Source organism: Anopheles stephensi, chromosome 2, assembly GCF_013141755.1.
Source record: "Anopheles stephensi strain Indian chromosome 2, UCI_ANSTEP_V1.0, whole genome shotgun sequence".
Taxonomy (NCBI): Eukaryota; Metazoa; Arthropoda; class Insecta; order Diptera; family Culicidae; genus Anopheles; species Anopheles stephensi.
In genome coordinates, this window is record NC_050202.1 from 81,169,678 (window position 1) to 81,188,179 (window position 18,502).

The 18,502-nt window shown below is 46.2% G+C and overlaps 1 protein-coding gene across 1 annotated transcript; it reads left to right on the plus strand.

The window, feature by feature from the left end:
* The first annotated feature begins 413 nt into the window (after nt 1-413).
* On the plus strand, nt 414-2,088 carry LOC118502475. The gene is made up of 3 exons (XM_036034707.1): nt 414-657; nt 723-1,621; nt 1,686-2,088. Exons 1-3 carry the CDS (start codon nt 432-434, stop codon nt 1,902-1,904), a joined length of 1,344 nt encoding a protein of 447 aa, XP_035890600.1. The 5' UTR covers nt 414-431; the 3' UTR covers nt 1,905-2,088.
* The last annotated feature ends 16,414 nt before the right edge of the window (nt 2,089-18,502 follow it).

Genomic DNA, 18,502 nt, shown 5'->3' on the forward strand with positions numbered 1-18,502 from the left:
CTCATTTTGTGGTATTCGGAATTCGGTCATGTTTCACGTATGCAAGGGTAGAATTAGCTGTGGTAAGGTGACACAGGGTTGGGTGGGGTTTTCAACATGCATACATGGATGGAGTTTATAATGTAATATAACATAGCGGTTCTAACCAAGGGAAATGTAATATAACAAAAAGCAGTTCGGAAATGCAAGTGCGCCCTCTGTTGGAAAACGACGGAAGCAAAACATGTTCATTTTTTTATGGTTTCTCAATCTACTCCGGATATTTTTGACAACTTCGATGTTACATCGTGGACATTATTTATAAGAGTTATATTTATATTACGGACGGTTTGAATTGAGAATTGAAAAAAGGCACAATTTTTTCGCCATGTGAACCGGAGCGTCTGTTTTGGCCCATTCCATGACACCTGGATAGCTTCAATAATTAAACCATGAGAAGAGGTCCGTATGGTAAGCCAGCTTATAAAACCGACAAACAGTCATCTAGCGTCTCATTTCCATCCCAATTCTGTAAAGTGCAACAAAAACCACCCAAGGAACACATAATGGTTGTGAAGCGTACCCTACTCTATGGCTTCAGCTTGCTGCAACATCACTTCAACGTTGGTCACCCGTTGGAACACTTTTGTTTGCTGCGCTGCCTGGATGTTGTTTCTCGTAAGTCTGAAAACAACCTTACCTGTACCAACTAAGTACAAGCACTGTTTCGCACCTCACCTTAGCGGCCATGTTGATTCAGCGTCCCCGCTCGGGTCTGGAGATCGGCATCAAGACGCTCAGCTTGAGTGTGCTGCTAACGCACGTGGTCGGGCTGGCGTACGACTTAACCCAGCAGGAAGACATCCGCGTTGCGATGGACATCTTCTGCATGCTGTCCCTGTTCTCATCGCTCTTCGCTCGCAACACCTGCTTGCGCCAGTATCAATCGCACATCATCGCCATGGAGCGGTTGGATGCGAATCCAGGCTTCGAAGTAGGCGTACCGTACGCCGAAACGATTCGCCACCGGACAGTGACGCAAAACAATCGCTATCTCGGATGGTACCTGGTGTCACACTTTCTCACCGTAACGATATACGTGACCCAGAACATGGCGATGCAGGGTTCGTTCGTCAAGATCATCACTCACTTTCCGATTGATCTGTCCGGGTACGCTCCGGCACTGGATACGATGACGCAGTTCTTTTACACCGTAGCCGGTTACGGTTGGGCTTGGTATCATGCGGCCGGCCAGCTGATCGTTATCGTGCTGCTTCGCTTCGCTATCGCCGAGTTCCGAGTGTTCCTTCACTCGTTGGCTACGCTTGACGAGCAAATTCACGACCGGCTGCTGCTGGAACTGGACGGCAACGAAGAGCGCGTCGTGCGAGAGCTGCTCTACAAGCACGCCCGTCAACACTCGCAGCTAATCGTGGTAGTGATGCATCTTCGGGCGATACTACGCATCTACTCGCTGGTACACTTCTCCTTCTACATGATCATCATGGCTGCCTTCATGGCGCGCGTACTTGTCATACCCGGCAGCTCTTCGCTTGGCATGGCCATTCCCGTGCTGGTAACCATTGTTTTCTTTCTGGAAACCTTTGGACTGTGCATGCTCGTGGAAAAGCTGGTACAGTTGGTAAGTTTTGCAAGCACCGCTTTGGGAGCAGAGTGTCTAAACACGTGCATATCTTCCGCCCCAGAATCGTAGGGTAAGCGTTAATCTGTACGGGTTTGGCTGGACGCGCTATCTCCAGTACGGACACTCCATCAAGCGCACCATGATGCTGATGATAATGCAGGCAAACAATACGAAGGATTTTTCCGCCGGCGGGTTGACGACTGTATCGGCCGAACTGTTTGCCAAAACGTGTCGGCTCGTCTACACCATGATGATGGGCATGGCTAATTTAGCCACCTAAGTGGCGAGAAGGTCGAAAGGCGAAAAGGAAAGTAGGGAGCAATCGAACTTAGTTTTTGCCTAAATGTAGGCAATGCGCAGTACACACCACTGTTAACATCGTGTCATAGAATCTATCGCTTGCTGTATACGCTTTGTTAAGTAAACTCAATCTTTAGTATTGTTTCGTTATCTTTTCCAGTTCTGAGAATAAAGCCTAATTTAGTAGAACACAGTGGTCGAAAACTTCTCTTGACGACATTGAAATATTTACACAGCTGTTTAATGTCATCCCAAATCAAATGCTCTCCCATAAATCAACAACGACATCTTTATTGGTAATTTGGTATAAAAACACATTGGTCTGTTAGTAAGAGAAGATCACAATTTACAATTTAATTATACAATTCTTGATCTCATATCCCCCTTACTACAAACTGAGCTTTAAACAAAAGACCATTGCACGTCAAAGTGTAGTCAAAGCCCTCTTATGCACGGTCATGAAAATATCCTATTTCATGCATATTTAGCCACACCGTACCGTACCGTAATCGATCGGGTCGTCGAAAGCTCCTGAGTGGCAGGAACGAACCCACTGTTCGTTGCCAACATTGGCAACATCAATAAAGGTCGCTTTACCGGATGATAAAACCGTGCCACATTTCCGACCGACCATTTCTGATAAAACAACCGATCTGTGCTTCAGCGTTCACTGGCGCGCAGTTACGCGCCCGTGACTTCCGCTATGCAAATAACCCACGCTTATGAAGCGTATACCATACCGCGGACACACACAGACACAGTAGTAATAATATTACACACAGAGACACACATTACTGCGTGGGGTAAAAAGTCGCCCCGATGACACACACTCGCAGCGAAGGGCCGAGCGCTCCATTCGTTCTTTTCTCCAACGGTGACGCGGTTATTCTCCAACCGTGTACCGTACACGATCAGGACTCAGCTGTTCAAATGCAAAGGATGGGACGAAAATCATTTATCATTAGAATAACAAATGCACTAACTCAGAGAGCATCACCATTACGCTCCCTGTACGCTCCACTCCGGCTCAAGGACAAAACGCTCGACGGTAAAATGTAACCAACCCGGCCCAACAGTGTGTACACGGTTGGCCGGAACTGGCTGCACCGTGCCAGAAAACAAAAGCTAGCTCCACACCCACACACATAGACAACGTCCACGCATGGAGTGCAGTCGTGGCCCCGCGATAGAGTGGCCATCGAACGTGCAATCTGAGGCACAAACGAACGTTTCTTCCACTTTCGCCCCGTTCCCCTTCCCACAAAACCCGGAGATGTGAGAGGGAGCCGCTGCAGTTTCCTTTTGATTTTCACTCCCGCTTCTGGATGTTGTTTACATGATTTACGGGTGGAATTTTCCAACAACACACATAAATTTCACCCACATCCAGTCCTCCCCTTTCATGCTCCACGGTTACGGTTGCCGGGCTGGCGGCCATCTTGCTGCCGAGCCAAAATCGTTAGCCAAATCCGGAGCACCCGTTTGCTGCTTGCACCTTGCGCTGAAAGTTTAAAGTCCTGCGAAACCATTAAACCAAACAATGAACTTGCAGCCGGTCCCGGCGCTAGGTCGAAGATGCAAGAAGATGCTGCCCCGTCCTCCAGCACGTCCCCGTTTCTTTTCTTCTCCGCCTTGCACCTCACAAGAAAAAGCATTAGTGAAGATGCACACTACACGCTTGAGCGACCCTGCACCACCCTGGCTAAGGCGAGTTTGGTGAATAAAAGGACACCGATGCCCAGAGTTGGCAATGCAACCGGATCCGGAGTGCTAGCAGGAAGAAACGCGCGCTAGCCCTTGTTCTACCAGCATTATTACCAACTGGATTGTGTGTGTGTGTGTGTGCCGGTCCTATTCGTGGCATTGTGGCGCTTCTGCTAAGCTAATGATAATACTACAACGCTTTGCCATTTGTTTACTCGTCGCATCAAACAGATTCCGTTTACACAAGTCCTCGGTGGTGGAAGGTGGAGAGAACAGAAAAAAACTCCCACCACCCACCACATTGCTCCAGCCTGCAACTGCTTTGTCACACCCTTTGTCACACAGCAAACAACATAATTGATAATCCGAACCGAAGCACAGTTGCGGTTGCATCCTGCGCTGCGTATTGCGGTTTTGCGTGCTGTGAAATATTTCACACGTCAGCTTATTGAGGACGGACCGTTGGCTTTTGATTGGAAGGGAACGATTTAAAAAACAAATCCTGCCATCCTGGGTTAGATGTGTGCTGGTGTTTGCGGTCTTGACCTGCTCGCAGTAAATAAAGTGTCTGATGAGCCGAGAGCTTATTTGCTTTGGTGGTCCTAATGAAGCTTTTTTTGTGGAAGGATTATGTTACCACATCTTGAAAAAAAATCTTAAAACAATATAAGTTAGCACAAGGGGACACGGAGAAACCAAAATGACAAACCAAACCAGTATGTGAGATCAAATCGTTGAATTTAAGATCGTGTGATGCAGATTGCATGACTTTAGGCGGTTTACGATTTGGGTTGCATATATGATTGTTTTGTAACGGCAAAGGCTCTTAAATGCTGTAGAATCTCAATTAGTTAAATGACTGTATAGACAGCATAGCACAATTAAGCCTTCTTGAACATATTTTGTGACCCTATTTATAGATGCCAGCATATCCAAACTATATTCGTTTTTCCGACCCCAAAATAAACCGCAATTGACTCTTTCCAAAGTACATTAAATCCATTCGAAACAATCACTTTAATCAAGAAAGGATTTAAAAACAGACCATTATTTACTCATGATTCCAACCAAACTCTCTCCCCATCGCCAGCAACCTGATACAGTCGCAAAAAAACTGCCAAACTAAATAAAATGACACGCTTACGTGGCCGCGGTTCGATCTCCATGAAACATGTGCACCAACGGAACAGCCCGCAAAACAAAACAGACAAACAAACGACCCAGCGACACCGGTTTTAAAATGAATGCACAAACATTTATTTCCTGCAAAACGTCTCAGGTGATAAATTGTTCGTTTTTATCTTCGGATTTGCGCATTTTCGTTCGTGCTCGCAAACATTCGCGCGGGCACACTGCACGAACAACAGTTCTGGGCAAAACTTTACATTCCACAACCGATTTGGCGAAACGCGAAATGCTCTCGTCCTCGTCGTCCGTGGAAGTGTAATCCGCGAATGAAGAATAATGAGCTTTACCTTAAAATAATGGTCACCACTTTGGGCTGGGCAGGGGACTGTCTTCACAGTAAGACGCAAAGCGATTGTTTTTGGTTGTTCTGGAAGCTGCTGGGCAAATCTTTACCCACCCAAGGACAGCAGCAATCGGTTGCTGCGAAACACATTTGCCACGCTTTGGATCGTTTAGTTTTAAGCCAAACTGTTTAGGTTGGGTGGATGGTCTGGTCTGGCAGCAGACAACAAGAATGAACCTCAACTCACCGGGAACACTGTGTGTCGCCCAGTCGATGATGAACCGACGCTTATCTGGCGTTGCTTGATGCTCATCTGTTTCAATAAGGATTTGCGGTTAATCCACGGTTGACGTCGCACGCTGGTGGGTGTTTCAAGTGGCGAGAGGATGTTCTGGTGACTGCGTATGTTTTTTGTAGAGAAAAGCAACAAAGAATCGACAAACAAGCGTCTTCGAAGGTATTCATCATCATGTCCTCAGCTTTCCCTATCGCAAGATCTAATCTACACTAATTGTTTCGCAGTGTTTGTAGCGGGGGTTATGATGATACATTTGCTTGTTCAGGTGGAGAGTTTGAAATAGAATCGCAAGCAAGCCAACCGAATTGTTTAATGTATTTAATTTAATTATAATAATGAAAGCAATCAAAACTTGCTCTTCATCTTTCAGGAGGCTATAAACTGCTAAAATGATATTTTTCATAGGGTCTATGCTAAGGAATTTTATCTTTCGACCCAACTTCGTTCGACGTCACTGCAAGCCACGCTTGCTAATACTTACGCCTTAAAGTATGCAATATGCAATACTCAAAAAGCAATTTCTTCAGCAACGACGCTCTAGCAAGCCTTGATTCTTCAATTTAATAGAACTGTCTGGGGTCAAACGGGGAAACGGGGCTGTTTAAAGGTTCAAAGATGTTTTAATAAGTATCCAGTCACGGCCTGGTGTTGGTGTATTATATAATGTCTAAATTAAGGCAATTCGCATTTTTCCATTATGCATTAGCCATTGTACACAGCATGCACCACCTATGATTTAAATTAAACGACATGCTTTTGTGGTTCTCCGTAACTTTTCACTACAAACAATACAGGCCTAATCTACAAATAAAATGCGTTACAGAAACGAGAAACCAGAGTGGAAAATTCACCATCCCAACCACCCACCCATCACAGCCACGATCTTACCCGTACACAACCCCGATTACATTTGATTTATTTTCTGCGATGCTATCAATCCCCACAAGGTTCGATCAGGCGTTACTTTGGTTTTTGATGCAACCACACCACCTCACCGTCCGTCCTCGACGCTCGCCTCCCATTCAACGTTTGTCATTCTAAATAAATACAATTTCCCCCTCCCCCCCCCCCTCCCATTGCCTCAACCCAACACTCCCTCCCCATCCATCCCCTTTTTCCGAGTGCTCAGTTCCACCCTGTCATGACTTTTGTCATGAAATGGAATAAATTTGTCGTTTATTAAATTCTTCCTCTCTCGCACCACGATCGCACGATTGCATTTGTTCCCTACGTCTGTCCAGCTTCGCCCGGCAAACCGAACACTCGTGCCAGAACATTGTAGCGCAAATATTCATTAAATGCTCGAGCAAGAATGTAAAAGTGTAAAGCCCAGCCCTGCACAAACCGGTCGATGATGGGTGGTACAGATAAGGTTGATCGCGTGCTGGGAAATGCTGGGATGCCAGCCGGTGAGCGGATGTGATTGCTTTCCGTTCCACCTTCCATCCAGCCTGCTCGGGCCTATCTCGAGCTAAAAATTCATTAAACCAAAAACACGCATTCGATTGGTTTCCAGCTCCAACGATGCTCTTGATTTGCCACAATTCCTCCGCAACATTCTCGGTTTTCATTGCTGGTGCTTTCTTTATGTAGTGCTGTGTTTCTATGTCCCTGTGTTTGTGTGTGTGTTTTCGTTCCTGTACGTGCGTCCCGGTGTCGATGAAAATACACACATACACGGGACGCCCTTCTTCGGCCGAGCACTCTAAACATAATTTGTAAATCGATATTGAAATCGAATTCCAAGCGCGGCTTTCCCTAGCGGTGCGATCCACGCGTTCCCGTGCAATGCTTGAACCTGGTTCGATTGGCGTACACGGGCGGGCAAGTTTTCAGTCTCGAGCATCCTCGGAACTGCCACCAATGCCAGCCCGTAACGGGTTGGCGGAAGTTTGCGGTATCGAGTTGCAAAAATTCACTGCGAACCCGGCTAAGGACTCAGCCGATCGATAAAACGCACCTCCGAAGCTATGTCGCGCTTGGGCTGTGCCCGCACCGAACCCGATCCCGATGCTCCACACTGATAAGCGCCAGCAATTAGCATTATCGCGCGCAACCAATTGCGCATGATTTATGTGGTACGTTTGCTAAGGCTTCCCGTGGGTGGGTGGGTGGGTGGGTGTTTTGGGCCAAAGAGTCACGGAGTGGCATTTTATGGTGATTTGTGGTAGTTTTGGGGATTATGGGAACGGGAGGTGGCGTTGCACCTGACGGACGGTAGGACCAAACGCACCAACGCTAAGAGCAGCACTAGAAGTGACTCGGGCCAAGTCGCGGAACCGAACGGGAACAATACAGTACAGCGGAGAGATTGGTCTGGTGACCGTAAATGTGCGCTAGCGCTAGGGTAGTCGGTCTTGTGTCGGTGCGAAATGAGATGTAAATTTATTGGCGAACTAAATTAATTGATCATCCCCTAATCGGTCTGGGCGTGTGAGAGGGTGCATGCGTGTGTGTGTGTTTACATGTGTGTGATAGATGATGCGTAAAAGGGCTCAAGGATAAAATGATGGTTTTATGCAAAGATTGTAATGTGTTCCCTCCGGGGCCAATCGTTATCAGATGATGATTTCAATTTAAAAATCACTTCCAGCGCTCCTAGCGTTGCTGTTCCCACACAAAAACCGAATGATAATTATTTTTTGATAATAGCATGCATCTCACATCAACTTTAAGGGTTAATGGGGTTTTTAAACAAAGGTTAATTGGAAGGAAATTTTATGTGGTTTTTCCAGCATTTTTTACACACACACTTTGAGACAATTTGCATTTTAATCTGCTTTCCTTTCGGCCTATAAACCTATTCGACACGATGTGCCGTGTGATTTATTTTAGAAAAGCCATCCATTCAACTGGTACACGGTTCGATGCGAGCACCCGGCTCACGGTAAAGTTCTAGCGTTCCATAAATTAAAGCAACCGATTTTGGTGAGACAGTTTGCAATGCTCGAAACCCGGAAGCATGCCCGTTCCGTACCTGCTAAACACTGTCCCCCATTCGCCCGCCAGGAACATCCAGGAAAAGCGCTACATTCCAGACAAAGTTTTCTCACACTCCTTGGCACATACTCTCCCAACCAACCGGCCGCCCGTCCAAAGCCGCTTATGTATTTTGCGTGAAGCCGAATTCGAATCACACAAACTAATAGCACGTAGGCACACGATTTATTCGGTCGGCGCCATTTGATTGGGTTCGATGGCGCATATTTCCTGCAGCCGCTAGGCATCGGTCAGGGCCACGGGAGTAGCGTGCAGGAGTAGCGTCAGCCTACTTTATCCCGCTTGTGCCAGTATTCACGGCCATTTGGGTCTTTTATACGTGACAGCACACCTTGATTGCAACCGGCTTCGAACGGCGATTCTACCCCTACACGAGACCAGCCCGTCCGATACGAAAGTCGTCGAAAGCTATAATATTCCATAATTTAACGGTCGTGCGGCTAAATAAATATGTCGCAAGCTAACAAATCAACATCACCGATACTTCGTTCCAGTCTTCGTGTGGTATTATATTTGTCTGACCGAGTACGCTTCCTGGGAGCACCATTCTGCCGACACGCACACACAAATGTTATGTATTTTGTTGAAGATCTGAGAGTGGTGCGCTCAGCAACGCACCGAAATACGAACTTCAACCGACGTTCAGGATCGAAATTGAAACAGGGCTGAAAGCTACCGAAGCGAAAAATCGACCGTATGAGCGATGGTTTGATGTGGGCCCTAATCAGCACTCGGCGAATGGTGCAGGAAGCGAATACTGTCGATCTACTAAATCCCTTCGAACTAATGTACACCTGGTTGACCTGGTGCCCTTTGCTGCGAATTAACACTACGTCCATTGGAAATGAAACGCTCCCAGAAGCGAGTGAACGAAAAAAAATAATGATATGATAATGATGAGAAACATGCCACTAATTCGCGTCCGAAGCATCAGCACCATCACATTCCACGCAATCGTAATTGAAATCTGCACGAGCAAGCGAGTATTGAATTTTACCAACCACCAGGCGCCTCCATCATCGCACACAGCACCAGGCGCCTCCGTGCAGGTGAAAAAAAAGCATGGAGCAAAATCGACATTCCATCCTTTTGCATGGCTACTAACAGAATTCAATTAATCATTTTTATACGGTATCCTGTCCGGTTGCGTAGGTCGTTTGTTTTTTTTTTATTCCCATTTCTTTTTATCGTATCCTCTGTCTCCCGTCAAGCCTATCAGTGCAAGTCCATCGCAGGCCAGCATAGCATGCAAAAAACAAAAAAAATACAGAGTACACAAAATCACGGCATCACCAACACAATCCGGAAATTCATTGTACTCGTTCTCCTCACGTCTGCCCAAGACAGTCCCCATCTTCCCTCTTTGGCGGAGGCGGCAGCGTCGACGGTGGCGGCACAGCACCATAAATAAAGCGAAATAAATTCAATAAAATCATCAACCCAATTACGGTGATCAGTGGAGCGTTTAATAAAATTTACTGTTTTCTAAATTATGCTCCGTGAAGCGCGTGTACCGATGCGGTGCAATGTTGTCTTCTACCAGCCGGTACGCCAATCAACCGCCGGCCATTATGATGATTTCATCCATCGGTTGGCTTGTTGCTGGTTTGATTTTTTTTTGTTCGAGGTCGTGTTGGCAAACGTTTGTTTTAAGCGTTGCTCAATTTGTTTTAGAGAAAAAAAAAGTGTATTATAGAGTCTTTTCGGGGGATTCTCGCTATTTGCTGTTTTTCTGTTCTATAGTGTTTCAATCTGCTAATGGTATTTCATTCTCTTTATACTCTGTTGTGTTTTATGCGTTCTGCTTGCTTTTTAGTTTCATTTCTCTTTCTAAGTATTCCGTTTTATTATTCTGTTTTTCTTCTTAAATTTCCGTACTATTGTTTTACAGTTTATTTCACTGGAGAAGAACCAGTTTTCAACAGACATGTACGTGCGATAAAAAAATATTGCCCATCCAAAGCACATTATTCAATTTAAACCTGATTTCACGTCGAAATAAAAAGCTAATGTAGACATTAAAAATTTCCCTCCACAATTATCAAGTGAACCCATTACCTTAAATCAATGGCAAAACGATGTAACCGAGGGAATATGTTCCCTCGCGCACAAAACCCTCTCGTTAATCTGAACCGACTTTTTTTTCTGCTTTCGCCTACGAAACCACCCCGGTTCGTAATGCATCCTTAATGGCCACACGCCTTGACGATTCGCACGTTTTGCAATCCGGCACGACCGACGTTAATGGCGCCGTGTAACGGCACGCTGCCCACACGGTTTGCACGGTAATTAATTCGACTTTACAGCTCAATTTTATCGCACCACGGTGCAGCGGGCCATCCCTTTTACCTGCTGGTAGGACCACCTCTAGCTATCTTATTGAAATACAGCGTTCCCTTCTCGATGTTACCATTTTATATTTCTCCATTTCGTGGGTAAAAATGGTAAACCCATGGTGGAAAAAAGTCAGGCTGATGCACTCGAAGGGTTACAGAAAGGATCATCTCTTTTAACTCGCCACCAGGCGGTTGTCCGACGTTTCAAGGAAGCTTCAGGTTCTGCCAACTTGAACCAACGGACGAACTGCACGTGTCCGGACACCTTTCGTACCGCAATCCTTTTCGCCCTTGGATGTCTCCCCGTGTCAGCTTGTTCATTCGTAGTAAAACTACAACCAATCGCTGCCGCACCATTGCGCTCCCTTACGGCTCCAAAAGTTAACCCGAAAGAAAGGTAGGAATGAAAACAACACACACACACAAAACGCCACTTGTTTCCGGTTGACTTGCGCACCTTCGAAACATTGGGAAAGCCCTCGAGCATGGCAGTGTTGGACATTGCAGAAGTGGACGGTCCCGGTCCAGTACCGGAGGCACAACACTGTTCACGGCCTTGCTACGATGAGTTTGACTAGAAAATAGCCTTTTTTTCTCTCTACAATGACCAGCATCAAAATTGCCTTTCTTTTCCTTCTTGGATCTCAAAATGGACGCACAAACACACACACACACACACACACACACACACAGGCAACTCCCACATACAATCTACCGTTAGCCAATTTCGTGCCTCTTCCCTTGCTTTCCCCCTAGCTTCCGTCCATCTCTCCAACACCAATTCGAGTTGGTTTCGATTAGGAAGAAACTTTCCCATACCTTTGCCCAAGACGTTCAGCAGGCGTGGGACCAAGGCGAAATGGGAAGAAAAGAGGGGGGAAATTTATGAAGCATTAAATGGATTTTGTTTTCATTTGAATTTAAACGAAGCAGTTTTGCTTTTGATTTTGCACCGAATAGGGTCGATTTCGATTTGCTGTCGTTCGATGGGTCCGTACGATTGCTTCCTTCGCGAACGGTTACTTTTTCCTGCGAATGCTAAAAATATGTATTTCTTTCCTCGTTTTTTTTGGTTGGTATTTGCTTCCCCGGCTACCAAAACGGAGAAGGAAAAGCATTTCTTCCTCCAGCCAGTAAAAAGTGATAAAAGGGCGGGAAAATTGCCCAATCTTTCGATGAGGTGCATTTATAAGTTTTTGATGCGTTATCTCATTGAGCGACAATTAAATGTCGCCACACGAATTGCATAACTTTAGGCGCATTTACATTCGCAATGCTAAGTGTATAAGATTCGTTGCCGTATGAGGTCATAATTATGCTAATTATTTAGTTTGTAAAGTAAGATATACAATAGGTAATTTAAATAAGTAAATCAATAAAACGACTCCTGACGGCATGAGCGTGAATGAACTAGCCTTCACTTGCCTGCCTCATATCCCTCGCAGGCCGATGGAAGAACTTTTGCAAACACCCAACAATACCCGGCATTCCATTTTGTTTTTCTATACCGTACCGTGCAATTTACACTTGCTAGCCATTGCCACAGTCAATTTGTCCGTTCCGTTCTCACTTGCCCGCAGATTGGAAATTATCATCTGACCAGAGCGAGCGTTTTTATCGCCCCAAATTAGCCTCAAACCAGTGTGCGCCGGGAACTTACCGTTGCCACGCGTTCGTACCTTTATGATTCTAATCGTACTAGCGTGTTGAACGGTTTTTTGCTCCCCAGCTTTTGTTTGATAAGATTGTTACAATACTGTGGGAAAATAAATTTTATAGCTTCACAACCATCCGGTGGAAAGGAGGAAAAGTGGTTATGTAAAAACCTTTCCCCCCTTTTGGAGCAACGCAGTCTCGAATTCTGGAATTGTGGAATGATTGTGAACAAAAAAGGCAAAACACACACACTAGCGTTCAACTAACCGGAACGAGTTCACCTGCTCTAGGGCAAACACGTTACTGCCCGCAGATTTCGGTTCTGTTCAAGCACGAACAGTGAAGGGTAGGCGGAGGCGAGGCGCGAGTGTGTGTGTGCGAGTTTTTGCAAATGTTTGCCCATGTCACGGTCAGACTCTAAGCTGACCAAACAGCGCTTGGGCGTGGTAGAACCGTTAGCGCTACCGGCGAGTAGATCGAAAGAAGGAGAGAGAAGAGAAAGAGGGAGCAGTGAGGGGCAAAAGTTTGGTCAAGACATCCGATGACTATGTGAAAATCCTGTCCCATCCCTGCGGACACGGAATCGGAAGTGAAAATATTTCCTTTTCCTCCCCGCTGGGCCATCCTCCCTCCCTTCTGCCATTAGCCCTTGCCGACCCGTCACTAACCCTCCAAGCCGATGGAATGGCAGGAAGTGAGACTTTAAAATATCGGATTCAACTCTGTTTGAGGGTTTCCCATTTCCCTTCCGATGCTTTGACCGACACGAACGGACATGGACCGACACGATCCTACATCCAGCCTGAATGGGAACCACGAGCCACACGAAATTTGTACAAACCGGACCGGGGACCATGCCGCCAGATCGGTACGGTCCTGATAGGGCAGCAGCGCTCGCACAGCTGGACATAGTTTTTCCGATAGCCGCGGGGTGAGCTTCTAAACTCCCCCAGCTCCCCCCCCTCCCCCCCCGAATCTCCTTTCCCCTCCCCCATTTTGGATAGCTCATATTAACGAGAGCAGTCGAGGAGCAACGCGTACAAGCGGAACAAGCGCTGCTTGTTCTGCTGCGCTTCCTTTCGCCGTGGGTTTTCCGTGCGGCGTTCGGGGCGTTGCACAAAAACCTCGAACCCGAAACCCGCCGGAACCCGGTACCGGACGCGTGTTTGTCTTTTAATTTATGTAAGGTTTGTGCATGGAATTAAGACAAATTTACATCGCAAATGTATGCGAGCCAATGAGTGGTTGAGTGGGCGCACGTTTGGAAAGATTTCCACCGTTTCGGATCGTGTTTTTGATTTCCCACCCTTTTTTTTTTGTGCCGTGCTCTAGTTTTTAACGCTAGTTTTGGGAAGAACTCTGAGAGTTTTTTTTTCCTGAGGGAGTAGAGGTGACTTTTATGCTGGATGGAACTCATATTGTAGGTTCTCCGGCTGCATATCAAGTTGGTGTGGCTTCTAGCTATTCGTTTTGGCTTGCGATATGATCAGTTAGGAGGAAATATGAAAGAAATGTGCAGGAAATGCATTCCTTAAAATTACTATCAAATAATGTAAGCCAAACAATATTGACACAAACTATTCAGCTATTTGAAAAATAAACAATGTCCAATATGCTCATGATCGCTGCTAATTCCTATGACGTTCAAACTAAGGTATTGAATTTATTGCGCCTAGAAGTAGGCTATGTATAAGATTATTAATAAGTTTAATTTCATGGGATTTAAAAAAAAAAGGATGCATATTTTAGCTTCATATTTTTTATTCTCTTCAGATAACTTTACTTATAATCAAACCTTTCCATGAGCATTGAAAATAGTATTACGTCTTCCGATTGAAACACTTGCGCTGCCTGAATAATGAAACCAAATGCGCCTACAGATAGGCAATACGCTGAGCAAGATCAAAAAAATATGTTAGAATATTGTTCACTAACAGCATAAGGCACGTATAATATTGTAAATGAACTAAATGTAACTTAATCTTACTTCGCCAACCAGCACTTTATAATGAAGAACGATTCGAATTGATATGCAGAGCCTATTTCGAACAAATACATCAAACATCTGTTAAAATATCCACAAGTTATATTCGGTCCAGAATCGTAGCACCAAGACACTAGCCAACAGAAAATTCGTTGAACTGTTTCACAACTTTCCCAAAAAAAAAGTGAATGTGTTTAACAAAGACAGCAAATAAGCGGCAAGACGAAACCATCCTACTTAATGAATACGTTTTCCAAGTAATCGCCACCGCTTCGGCCCATGCTAATTGCTCCGCATTCGGCAAAGCTCAATGCCAAAAGCGCTGGTAGCGATCTTTGTAAACATTCCGAAAATTTGCTGATCCCTTGTCGACAAACAATAAAATCCAGCCTGAAAGCTTCTACCAGATGAGAACGATTACTATTAACAGGATCTGTTTGCCTTGCAGCTTCCGCTATTTGTGCGCGTGTTGTGTGTGCGCGCCATGTTGTTTCGAAACTGCTGACCGGTTTGCGTTCTCTATCAGTGCAAGGAAAACATCTGCCCAACCGGATCCGCACCGAGCAGAAGATGCTCTACCACCACGCTGAAGAAAGAGTGTGAGAATATGAGAAGAAGCAAAAAACCACCACCTCGAACCATATTTACCAGCAGACATCCGCTGCCAACGTTGCCATCAATCAACTGTCTTGATTATTTACTTTCTTCTCCGACCGTACCTGTGTGTCTGCAGCGGTGTACGAAACCGTACACTTAGGCGAGAGCGCAATCTTAGCGAAAGAAAGCGAAACAGTTCCGAAAGCAGCTCCCACGACAAACGACGCTTAAGCTGAGCACGGGTAAGCTGCCCGATCGCGATAAGCTATCGACGAAATTTTCGGTGTTTATGGTGAATCCTCCACCGGGCCCGTCTTTATAGTGAGAATGCGACGAAAACAACCCTCTGCCTGTGAATCTGAACCCAAACCGAAGAGAGCCCGAAAATCCCCGCTCCAGATCCCAGGACCCTTTAGCAACCATAAGAAGCCATCTTTCATCCACAGGACCAACGGCCGGAAACGCGTCCACTCGGGTACGAAAACTCCGTCCGATTCTGATCTCCAACGCGTACGGAGGTGGCAGCAGCCGAACATAATAAACCGGATGCTGGCATTGCAAACAGTGCTCGATCCCAGCGGCAACAGCAGGAAGATATAAATAAGCACGATTAAAGATAAGCAAACTTCCGCCCGGAAGAAGCGTCCGACGCACTGAGGAAGAACGGACGAACGACGGACGGCAAAACAACAACAACAAAAAAACACGGGAAAGCACCCAGCGCGCGGTGCTCGAACTGCAGCGAGTACCCCAAGTGCATCTGTTTTCAAACCTTGCTCCTTAGCGTCCCGCGACCGGAAAGGAAAAAGAAATAATGTTCTTAAAATATTCTTACCACTCGGACCATTCGGTTCTAGCCGACGCAGCAGCCGATGTCGCTTCCGGTTCTTGCGAGGTTCGCACAGCAAGCGAACGCATCCACCGCTCCAGCTTTATGAAGCGTAAGGAACCGTCGGCTGGTTTCGTTCGTCGACAGTAACGACGGAAGTATAACAACGGCGGTAAGAGTAAACGGATGCTTCTTTCCGTGCAAATATGAGCCGAACGATCGGACTATCGCCACACTACTGCCACCCCGAACGGCGGTGGCTCGAGAGTGCTTGTCGAGCATTATGAGTTTTCCATCTGCACAAAGTGTTTTTCTAACAAAATGGCGATTCAAAATTATTAATTTTTAGCTATTTTACTCAACAATGCTCGACAACGATTACGGTTAGTGGATGCGCTACGGCATGGAAGACACAGATTGCATACTTTTAGGGACCAATATCTTCTAGCCGAATGTACCGAAAGGGTATGCAATCTGCAGTGTGAAGGATGCAGTAAGTGAACCGAAAAACATTATTTTGATGTCTTAAGAAGGCGGGCCCACATTCCACCCATCTAGAATGGGTCCTTACCCTCTATCATCGTTAGCCAGATTGAACGACGAGCAGGGGCTTTTGAATTTATGCCATCCATATCTGCAAATCATAACGGTGTCCGAAACATATTTTTGCATGTGCAGCACGTCACCCGTTTTCCGGGCTCGGCTGATACTTTCGGTGCATCGGTTCCGGTAGTTTTAAGCCACAGACCTTCACCATTATTTTCGAAGCTTCTGCTGTTTACAGACGGACAAGACGGACGACTACTGATGGGTGTTGGGTAAAATATCAAGACGAGCTTCCTGTCGAGGATGTGATCCCCGGAGGATTAATCCTGCTCTGCTTCAACTTTCTAGCCTTTAGACTTGACACACTTCTGACGTACCGGGTTTAGGGGGAAACGATAAATATATTTTCACCCGGTACGTGAGGAGATTTCGGGATGCGTCGGTAAGATGTTCTTGCTAGCGAAAGCCAAAGATCGATGAGTCAAAGGGAGGAAAGTTTAGCTCAAAACTCGTGAAAAAGGCTCATCGATGAACCTAAGCGTAGAGGCTCAAAAGCTGTTCAGTTATTGATTCAAATAGGCTCCATTTTTAATGTAACCGTCTTTGCTATTTGTTGTGCCCATTGGTTCTGGTAAACTTCCCTCTTCACAGTCTACATTCAGGCGCTCTCACCGGACACGTGTGACAGATATTTCACCAAGCGGACGCATCGATCCCGGAGCTGTAATGAAATCGTCAAAAGCTGTGAATAATTTAGCTGCTCGTTACTATTCAATTCAAGACGTGCCCGTTGCACATTAATCCCCGGTCCGTGTTGTTCGAGAACCAAGAGGCAAGATTTATGCCCTAATTGATAACAGTACTTTTGACCGACGTTCGCCTGTTCCGCTGGCGCCTCCACCACCACCACCACCACTATAAATCAACGTCAATCGCTCAAGCATATCAACGAATTTCCCACCGAAGCCGAAGCCAAGAGGAAATTAAACAGTGCCCGCTCGTCACATCAACAACCGAACGACAGCTCTCTGATTACGACCACACCTGAGACGGGGCCAGAAGTTCGTCCTAGTTCGCCCCACCGGTACGCGACCGGGCGACAGCATGTCTTGGCACCGTAAGACACACCGATAATCGGGTAAGGACCTCTTCGTCTTAGTCACAGCCAGAAGCACCGTCTGTCCTTCACCAGCACCAAACGCATCAAGTGCTGTCTAGTGTCTTGCCGAGTAGTCGGTCGACGCCAGACGCCACGGTACCATTTCGGCCGCAGAAAGATACTTCTTCGGTTCTTTAGTAACATCGCCTCGGGGTACCACGTATTCACCAGAACTCAATTCCCGCACACACACACACCTCCACACAGCTTGCTCTACCCTCAATCGACGCAAGGGTGTGATTTTTATCGTCAACTACTTACCTTTTCGGGTGTACTGCGGCCGTCGGGGGATTTGGACCGGTGTCGGAAAGTTTCGGTCCGATTGGCATAGTTTCGATGATGGTGTCTCGACGCAACGTTCCATCTCCTGCCGTACCGGACCGCTTTGCCAACGTGTCCCCGCGCAGATGCTGCTCAAGGTAGATTCGATTTGCCGAGCAACAGTGGCTAGCCCTGCTACTACGCAATGGGTTGCGAATCCCCGGGCCGGGAATTAGAAGAGAGTGACAGTGAACGCGTAGCGACAGAGCACGATAAACGACTTGAACTGTCATAATCGTAAAAGTGATGCTGATAGGAAAGCTGTCACAAAGTGGTACAGGTTTGTCTGGTTTGCCCCCGTAGCGAGAAACTGCTACGGTACCTAAACAATGGATTGGGGCAACCAAAAAAAAAAAAGAAGGAGAAAACGTAAAAAGAAAAGTGGGTTTTTTTACGAAGTCACCCGGTACATGCATCTCGTCCATGAGGTTCAAATCGTTTTACCTTACCGCCCACTGTTGGGCAACGAGATTCTAGTTTTCTTAACCTGATCGTTCGTTGTGGATTGGTGTATTCTTGCTAATTTATTTAAGTAATTACATAAAAAGCATCACTAGCGAATCTAATTTCTCACTTTCTGTGTTAGTTCAACAACAAACAACAAAACAAAATCAATTTCTGTCTACTCAAATTTGATATTCGCGCCTGAAGGTATGCAACACACTACTTTATTACCC

Excerpts from the sequence above, each read along its gene's own strand:
- LOC118502475 (XM_036034707.1), top strand. The coding sequence starts at position 432 with ATGAGAAGAGGTCCGTATGGTAAGCCAGCTTATAAAACCGACAAACAG. Across the intron at positions 658-722 it reads CTGCCTGGATGTTGTTTCTC|CGGCCATGTTGATTCAGCGT; the intron begins GTAAGTCTGAAA and ends ACCTCACCTTAG. Across the intron at positions 1,622-1,685 it reads TGGAAAAGCTGGTACAGTTG|AATCGTAGGGTAAGCGTTAA; the intron begins GTAAGTTTTGCA and ends CTTCCGCCCCAG.